The sequence below is a fragment of the Cydia amplana genome, chromosome 13 (assembly GCF_948474715.1).
Source record: "Cydia amplana chromosome 13, ilCydAmpl1.1, whole genome shotgun sequence".
Lineage (NCBI taxonomy): Eukaryota > Metazoa > Arthropoda > Insecta > Lepidoptera > Tortricidae > Cydia > Cydia amplana.
In genome coordinates, this window is record NC_086081.1 from 6,019,778 (window position 1) to 6,028,945 (window position 9,168).

General features: G+C 38.3%; 2 protein-coding genes across 2 annotated transcripts; one reads left to right on the forward strand and one right to left on the reverse strand.

The window, feature by feature from the left end:
- The first annotated feature begins 1,697 nt into the window (after positions 1–1,697).
- Positions 1,698–4,023, forward strand: LOC134653438 (general odorant-binding protein 28a-like). The gene is made up of 5 exons (XM_063508804.1): positions 1,698–1,755; positions 2,425–2,601; positions 2,970–3,087; positions 3,459–3,541; positions 3,913–4,023. The coding sequence occupies exons 1-5, from the start codon at positions 1,699–1,701 to the stop codon at positions 3,934–3,936; spliced, it is 459 nt and encodes a 152-aa protein (XP_063364874.1). The 5' UTR covers position 1,698; the 3' UTR covers positions 3,937–4,023.
- Positions 4,024–5,833: 1,810 nt separating this feature from the next.
- On the reverse strand, positions 5,834–7,965 carry LOC134653440 (general odorant-binding protein 28a-like). The gene is made up of 5 exons (XM_063508805.1): positions 7,865–7,965; positions 7,479–7,655; positions 6,932–7,046; positions 6,286–6,371; positions 5,834–5,913 (listed from the first exon to the last, which is right to left on the reverse strand). The coding sequence occupies exons 1-5, from the start codon at positions 7,916–7,918 to the stop codon at positions 5,896–5,898; spliced, it is 450 nt and encodes a 149-aa protein (XP_063364875.1). The 5' UTR covers positions 7,919–7,965; the 3' UTR covers positions 5,834–5,895.
- Positions 7,966–9,168: the final 1,203 nt, after the last annotated feature.

The following is a 9,168-nucleotide window of genomic DNA, read 5'->3' on the forward strand; positions in this document are numbered from 1 at the left end:
AAATACAAGGTTTCTATTTTGTTTTTGTTTCGTTCTCATTTTAAAACTACCTACGTGTTGGATTGTAATAAAACTTTACACATACAATTATGTACATTAGAGCCCGTACCATGAGTCGCTGACAGTGTCAAAACTGACATACATATATGCTATCGAGAACGTAATTTACTTTCTATACATCTCGTTCGCACTAATATGCGAGTACGAGCGAGATGTATAGAAAGTAAATTACGTTCTCGATGGCGTGTATGTCAGTGCCAAACTGATGGTAGCCGTACTGGTAAGTACCTATAAGTAATACTTATCTATGCCGTACTTATTTATATATACTGGGTCAACCAAATCTTGTCAGTAAATAGGAACAAAAAAACTATACTCATCCTTTTCTTTTGGGTGTCTATGTTTGAAATCAAATAGACCTTTGACACACTATAGCTCCAGCTTATAAAACAAACGAAATAGAGCAAAAACAAGTTTTGCATGAAAAACTTAAATTCGCTGTATTTTTTTACTATAGTATCTGAAGCTACATAAACTATAATAGTCGTTTTAAAATGAGAGCGTAACTAAGTTTGTATGATGGAGAACTCTTACTCTTGCGGACTCTTGGTTCTTAGGCCCACTTGCACCATCTCACTAACCTGGGGTTAAGCTGTTAAACCGTTAACCCGGTGTCAAATCGTACTTGTAACCATGGAAACTCCAGGTTTATCCAGTAAACCTTGGTTAGTGCAATGGTGCAAGTGGCTCTTAATCTCATGAAATACGCGTCCTCAACTGTCAGTTTACCTACTCTTTCTAATTCTGGAGCACAGGTAGCAGCAAACGACTCATAGGTACGTCACTAAGTTAGGTAAGTACCTGGTCTACTCGTTCAACTGATGATGTGAAGTGACGAAGCCATATTGTTGAGCATTCCGTTCCGCCACCGAAACGAATCGGCAACTCGACAAATGTACCTAATCATTGTGGATATATTCCGAATGCTGAATTTTTGTGCTACCGTTACCTGGTATTTTTGGATACAATATGTATTTTTAAATACATATAATGAGGGTTCAGTAAGTCCTACCTATTCCTCATTCAAGTTAGTTAAGGAAGGTCAACGAATTAAGAGAAATTATACAATATTATACAGCGGTGGTAGATTAAGTAGGCGCATACCGTAAAGCTACTTAATAAAAACCGAAAATGTGAACTAAATTATCAATACTTTGGGAAACTGATCTTTTTGTACCTTTCTCTCGGCTATTAGGGTTCCCACCACTGGAACAACTAGCGTATTAAACGAATTGTCCTAGAGCAAAGCTTTGTTATTATAGGTACTATTACCTACTCAAAAGTGACACAAGCAAGTGACGGATATTAAATTTAATTACGTTATGCAAAAGGGCCATTTAATTAATTACTTATTACGACGGTAATAGAATGATAGATAAAATCTTAATAGGAACTCTAAACAAACAAACAGTAATGTTTCTACCGTATCTATTACAATAGTTGAGGATGTTTTGCACATACCGTACTTCCTGGCGCATTACCAAAATCATGGTTACAAAGTCATCCTACCTATTCATCAGGCAAGGTAAACGGGCTTGTCTCTTAGTATATATTGACTTAGCACGTATTTATACGATCAATAGTGGTTTAATTGTCATTGTGAAGGTGTCGTTACTTCGTTAGAAATAATTATAAACGATGGCTCAATTATCTTTTGTTTTGGTTGTTGTTGTCGCTATTGCGAACATTGCATGGGTGAGTATAAGTTGTCAAATGTGTTTCAAAGGCACCAATTTTTATTAGTTTTCAATAGAGTTGCTAAAGAGAAAGGTTTTCTGATTGATCTTTTACATCAGATCGACAGAAATGGCGATGTCTATATTGTATGAAGAGTTTAATGGTTCTACCGCGAACATTTAGCTCCAGTCTAAGTAGCAGGAGTAGGACAAGACGGGGCCGCAACATTCTGGAATATTGACAACGAATCGCGGAAAGTGACTTACCTAGGTCTGGCTTAAGGTGGACCGATGATCTGTGATTCGCTATGGTTTCGTAAGAACTATTATATAGGGTCGGTTGCACCAACCCGTCTGTCACCGTTAAAGCGTTCGCAAAATTTTATTTTATCGGAAGTTTCATAGACCTCTGCTGCGTGACGTTGGTCAGTCTGTTAACTGTGGTTGATGGTTGGTGCAACTGGCCCTTAACCTGTCGAATCCCACGATATGACGTCACCATAAGCGTTCTGGCTCATATATGAGCCGTGGGAGCTGACAGATCTGTGCTCTGGATGACGGAAAGGCACCATATCGGATGGAAAGATTTATTATTAGAGAGATGCTATCATAGTGGCCTACTGAGTCTATAAAAGAGACCATCACTACAAGTGAATAGTAACATAATTATTGTAATTAATAATTTCAGGCGATATCAGGAATCCATAAGACCGTAATCCAAGCAGAGTTCGTATCGAAGGGGTTGTCCTGCTTAAAGAGCAATCCTCTCACCGTGGGAGACATTAACTCTCTCAGAATGCTGAAATCGCCCGAAAGCAGCGTTGCTAAGTGCTTCACTGCTTGTCTCTTCAAGAACATTGGTATTGTAAGTGCATTTTTATTTTCATTGCTGACCTGACTACGGCTGGTGAGCTTCGCTTCGCGGCTCTTGTAAAGGCCAAAGGCTGAGCTTAAGGGTTTAGAGCAGAACTCTAGGAGGGTTGAGATCGGACGACCCAGTTGTCTGCCTAAAATATAGTAAAAAGTGGGGCTGAAAGGCCTGCAAACTTGCAAAGGCCGAACGCTGCTTAGAGTTGAAGCTATGGAACATCAGGGCGCAGTAGCGGTGGGGTAGCCCTACAACAAAATGTTTCACGTAGGCTATTGAGGCTGTACGTACACTTACGTACTACGTAAGTAGGTATTACCTGTATTTTTTTCATTCTTTCATTCGTCCATTGTTTTTCTCTGCAGTTGGACAACTCAGGAGCAGTATCAGCATCCAATGCTCGGCAGAATGCGAAGCAAGTGTTCGCTAATGATGAAACCAGCCTCAACAACGTTGAGGAGCTTGTCAAAGAGTGCGAGAAAGGTAAATTTAAATATATATTGGACGGCCGTTTAAGCCGTTTTAGATGATACTTAAGTATTGCTAGAAATGTTAAATTGCTTAACAGGACACGTCAGTTCAGTTCAAGGTCTCGCAAGTGCAGCATATGCACATAACATAAGATAACAGAAGTTTTGTTTTTATGAACTGCGACTTTTATACTCAACTGACAAAGAATCTGAAAATAAACGACTCACGCTATAACGGTCCGGGTCCGTCGTTCTAGCGTGAGCCATCCTTATTTAAGCTTTTCTAATCTAATGTATGTAGGTATGTTTGTTTGTTTGTTTCTTGAAATTCTTATGAATTGCGTGATGTGCGTGAGAAGCTAAGGTTGCCAATTTTTTTTACAGTGAATGCTGAAACTGTGGCAGATGACCAGGGCTGTGATAGAGCTGCTCTGGCTTTTGCCTGTTTAACTGAAAATGGAGCCAAGGTGGGCATTTATAGCTATCCATGCCGTAATCGGCAACCCCTAGCTAATTACGAGCGTGGGTATACTTAACTACTTATCGACCCGGAAATGGACAGGAAATTGTCAATGTCATCGGTCAATTGTCAGCGTGGTGAAATCGGCAACTGAAACTATAGCAACTGTACATAATCATAAAGTGTCATTCAATAGAACTTGCTAACTATGTAAACAAACCGCCATACTAAAATTGACACTGAATGTCAAATTACTAGTAACTTTTGTTTACATAGTTAGCAAGTTCTATTGAATGACACTTTACATAATCTAAACTTCAAATATGTTGGTTTAACCTTCATTGACTATGTAACTAATTAAATTTTTTTGTTTTCCAGTATGGCCTCGATCTCAAGTTTTAAGGAAAAAAACGAAAATAGACAACCCAAAAAGTACAAACATGACAAGGATTTAAGGATTAAGTATAACGAATAAATGTTACATGCCCTATTCTATTCAAGAGTTTTATTGTTCCTAATTAAAATTACTTGACCCTTGTATTAAATTTACAATTTAACGATTTATTATATGTATAGTTACCGAAATATTATTAGAAAAAAAATATACCACATCCTCCTATTCATACACTTCATTTCATCCATTTTCAATCTATCTATCTATCTAATACCTTTAAACGAGCAATTCTTGTTTATTTATTTATTTATTTATTTATATATATATTTCGGCGATCTCGGAAACGGCTCTAACAATTTCGATGAAATTTGCTATATGGGGGTTTTCGGGGGCGAAAAATCGATCTAGCTAGGTCTTATCTCTGGGAAAACGCGCATTTTCGAGTTTTTATATTTTTTCCGAGCGAAGCTCTGTCAACCAGATATTTTGTCTTATCTCATAAAAAACTTTCCATGTAAAATAGACGGCCAAGCTTTTACTCGTAGATACTGTAAAAAAGTTATCAGATTTCAGCAAAAGCTCCTTAAGCCCTGATTTTACTAACCCTTGGCACAGAATAAATAATAGTACTAAGTACAGAAGACTCACTCTCTAACAAAACGCGTCTGTTACGATCAGCACAGATATGGCCGCTAGGTGGCGACAGCGCCATGCGCGGCTTATGGCTTTCCCCAAAATTGGGGCCGAACGGATTTACTTTTAGCTACCTGTAGCAAAGCGACGAAATCGCGGAGTGAGACACGCCTGCCCTTGGTTTAAAAACTATGGATTAGCCGTTTCATTTCTATTTCAGGTAGGTAGTGCGGCACTAGTGCGTCGCCTTTTTTTGTTTGTCTTGGCGGAGGCACTCCCGTGCTCCCAGATTTCTCGTCAATTAAGAGTTAATTTTTATCTCAAAGGGATATCACTAGACGCTAAAGGCCTGAAAAATCAGAGGCCTAATTAGATAGCTATTGATATTTTACCTATATTACTCTTACTAAGTCAAGTTACCGGTAATAATCCCAAGAATTGACGTAGGCACTAGTTTTTACGAAAGCGACTGCCTTCTGACCTTCCAACCCAGAGGGGAAACTAGGCCTTAAGGATTAGTCCAGTTTCCTCACGATGTTTCCCTTCATCGAAAAGCGACTGGTAAAGGATGACTCACGTTAGACCGGACCGTGTCCGGGCCGGGGCTTCCGGCGCTTTCTTTTCTATGACAGATAGGTGATCACGTGATGCTTTCCATAGAAAACGAAGCTCCGGAAGCTCCGGCCCGGACACGGCCCGGTCTATCGTGAGTCATCCTTAAATATCAAATGATATTTCGTACATGTATGTGTAAGTAGAGCCGTTATTATTTTTAACTTGCCTCAAAATTATGTACCTAATTGTACCTAATGTAAGTATTTAATTTAAACTTAAATTAGGTTATTAATTTGTTAGAAAGTGTGTTCTAATAAGTTTTTGGCAAAAATTTCATTTTTGGTACAAGCTTTTATCGCTGACTGTACTTTTCTTACGACAGACAACTAATACTCATCGAGACAATTCTAAAAACCCCTAACACAATTAGGTTGCGTTGTATCATCACAGAGTTCCTATGGCCACCTCCTGTCTCCATCATTAGATCAGTTCGACAGTACCATATTATTGTATTGTCATCAGAACTACATACAGCTGCCAATTTTCATGACGCTACGATCCTTGGAAGATGGTTAAATTAGTTACCTTAGATTCCATTACATAGTTACATACAGGTCGACCTAATAAAAGCTTGTTAATAAGATACTTTGTCAACAGTATAGGTACCTAAGCTTTATTCATTTAAAAGTGTATAATGAAATTTGTTAACAGTGACAGTGTTCAGAGAGCCATTTGACGATCATACCGGTTGTTACGTGTCAATCCTTCTTCTGTTGTTTTTACAAGTCGAACCCAAACTGTAAACAAGGATATTACATGATTAAATAGACAATTAAGTGAGATCCTGTCGCACCCGTCCTGTGCTAAATACGTAGGCGGCGGCGATGTAGCTATATAATATAGACAGACGGCGCGATTCGGAAAATGAATAAGAGATTCACTAGATATGAAATTGTAAAGATATGTGACGTTCCACGGCAAAAGGTACCATTGCCCCGGCTGAATATTGGAGCGGCGTTATAGCCTAAGCCTCAGCCGCCATAAGATAGGTACCTTTTGCCGTGGAACGTCACATATCTTTACTATTTCATATCTAGTGAGTCACTAATTCATTTCCCGAATCGCGCCGAGAGTGAATAGAATAAATAATTCATAACGTAAAATATTACCTGAGCAGCGTTTGCCACCATGCACTTGTGCGCGAGTATAGCACGCTCACATCCCTTCTCTCCGTCGCTCACTGCCTCGTTGTTTACTGAAAAAGAAAAGCATTTGGGGTCAAAATGACGATGACAGAATTATATCGGGTCATCGGTTCATGTTAATAAACTTCCAGGAGCCCTACATATAACCCCATTTAGACGGGTCGAGAACTTACATGTGATTCGCAGTAGTTGGTCGATCGACTGAATTCATTGTACCTACTCTGAAGATAGCATTGTATAATATGGGGCCAACCCTTAACAGTGAAATCGGTTTAGAGGTGGAAAACAAACAAAAATGCAATTGAATTTATTACGTTTCAAGGGTACATAAAATGAAGTATATTTTTTTCTGACGAGCCGTACAATTTTACATTGTACATATTACTTTTCCATTATTGTGGGTTTGGGGATTTTGGTGCGTAGTTTTGTAAATAGCAAGACACCCACCCTGTCAAATGTTTAACCGCAGACTCTATACGTCAAACCCCAAAGCTCTATTAGGAAGGATGAAAAATGACCATTGAAGAAAACAGTAATTATAACAAAAAGCGATTATATAGCCTCAAGTGACACGAGCCTCAAAAGAAGGTAAACATGAATATATACTGACTGTGAGAGCAGGAATGCAGGTAATCCTCGATCGACTTCAATTCCTCAGGATCGTTGAACACTGACTTCGCCATTTCAAGCATTGTTTCTTTCTGCAGCATACCGTTGCCATCCATCTGATGACAAAGATTTCAAAGGTAACGATAGGGCCGTTCATATAACGCACCAATGAAATGTACATAATTTATTTTGATGATATATATAGGTAGGAGGCAAACGAGCAGACATATCACCTGATAATGAGCGATTACCGTCGCCTATGGACACCCGCAACACTAGAGGCCCAACGCTATTATATTAATATAGATATTAGCGACGCGAATAATCCAACTGGACTGGCCGCGTAGCCAACATGCTAATCGCGTACGCTCAGTAGTGATCGAAACGCTGACGCTGATCATGTCGCGAAACTGTCACTGTCGCACTAATATGGAAGATTATAGAGACACAAAGCGTTTCGTTGTCGTAGCGATAGACATTGTCACCTAGGCTAGGCCGGCAGAACAGGATATAATAGAGGAGAAGATCTATTGACGTAATATACTCACAATACCGGAGGATTTGAGCACGCAAGCTACGAAACAAGGCGCGTTAGGCCCAGTAGGCACTTGCTTAGCTTTCAGTGTGGCGATGTCCTCTTCAGTTATAGGATTATCACCGATACACTTAATGCCCATTTCGTGAAAATGCTGCTTAATTATGTTCCTCTGGTCTTCTGTCATAGCCTGAAAGTGACAAAATTGACATGGTTTATGTTAATAACTTCCTTAATGTCTGTGATAAAATAATAATAAGACTGACACTGGTAAACCATAGGTAGAGCCCTACCATTATAACATAGATGGTGGCTAGTGCCGAAATGTATACAATATACTTTAAATCTATAGATAGGTGTCAGTAGGTTTAACTTAAAACCAATAAAAAAAATACTTACCATAGAATATGACGCTAACACTAAAACGAAGAGAGAGCAAATAAACACTGACATTTTTTACCAAATGAGTATTAGTCAAACACTTGATCACAGAAGACCCTACACCTGATTTGCCAAAATTCGGCAACTCGAATCATTTTATACTGTTGAAAAGTATAAACTAATTATAGGTCTGGAAGTAAATTAGGTAGTTGACTCTATTATCAGTTTTTTTTAACGGAGTTCCGGGAGGTCAAACTGCACAGTTAATGATATCTAACTCAAACCACTCTTCCTGTTACTGATAATATGTACTCCTTATGGCCTAGACATAGGGTCCACCACCTCTGTATCCATTGCGATTTTTGCAAATGTGACTTTGCCTCATGTATTTTCATAGCTATGGTGAGTAGTCACATCTTCATGCAAAAGTTTATTTAACGAAATTTGATTGATAGAATTTAATAGTCAAATTTAAATCATCGTGATTGTGGTGATGTCACAGTAATTTTAAACAGATTCGTACAAATTATTTATTTAGTCCAAATATTGCCCAATGCTGAACTATGCTTAGTTATAATATAAATTTTAAAGCCTTTGGAATTGGCACATATTTGTTCTAGCATAATTTATGCTATATACAGGGTGGATTTTCTTTTTGGGTCAGTGAGGGCAGCTACCAGATCCCGTGCTGCTACGAGAAAACGGCCTTAGAAGACCTTCCCTCGATTTCAAATTAATGAAGATTGGCTTTTACAGATTTTGGAAAAAACATACAGGGTGCGAGTGAAAGGTCATTTTTGACAAACTTTTTTTTTGATGCCAATCGATCCCATTCCTATTGAGGATCAAAAGCTTGTATGGAAGCAAAAAAAATTTCCGGCTAGAAAAGCCAGAAATTGCGGAAAACTTTTCCCATACAATTTGTATGAAAATGAAAACTTTTATTTTTTACATGCTATTTTTGTATGCCAATCGATTCCATTCCTATCCAGTATCAATAGTTTCTTTGGGGTCAACTTACGGTAATGTACTAACAAGCCACAAATTAAAGAAAACTTTTTCCATACATTTACTATGAAGAAAACGTGAAATTTAATTCACAGTTTTCTATCTGGCCAATCAGTCCTGTTACATTTAAGAACCATAATACTGTATGAAGACATTGCTGTAGGACTGATGGGCGAGGTAGAAAATTGTGAATAAAATTTCACATTTTCTCCATAGTAAATGTATGGAGAAAGTTTTTATTAATTTGTGGCTTTTTAGTACATTACCGTAAGTTGATCCCTAGGAAACTATTGATACTGGATAGGAATGGGATC

Excerpts from the sequence above, each read along its gene's own strand:
- LOC134653440 (XM_063508805.1), bottom strand. The coding sequence starts at position 7,918 with ATGTCAGTGTTTATTTGCTCTCTCTTCGTTTTAGTGTTAGCGTCATAT. Across the intron at positions 7,047-7,478 it reads TGCTCAAATCCTCCGGTATT|ATGGATGGCAACGGTATGCT; the intron begins GTGAGTATATTA and ends CTTTGTCATCAG. Across the intron at positions 6,372-6,931 it reads CCTGCATTCCTGCTCTCACA|TAAACAACGAGGCAGTGAGC; the intron begins GTCAGTATATAT and ends TTTCTTTTTCAG.
- LOC134653438 (XM_063508804.1), top strand. The coding sequence starts at position 1,699 with ATGGCTCAATTATCTTTTGTTTTGGTTGTTGTTGTCGCTATTGCGAAC. Across the intron at positions 3,088-3,458 it reads TGTCAAAGAGTGCGAGAAAG|TGAATGCTGAAACTGTGGCA; the intron begins GTAAATTTAAAT and ends TTTTTTTTACAG. Across the intron at positions 3,542-3,912 it reads TAACTGAAAATGGAGCCAAG|TATGGCCTCGATCTCAAGTT; the intron begins GTGGGCATTTAT and ends TTTGTTTTCCAG.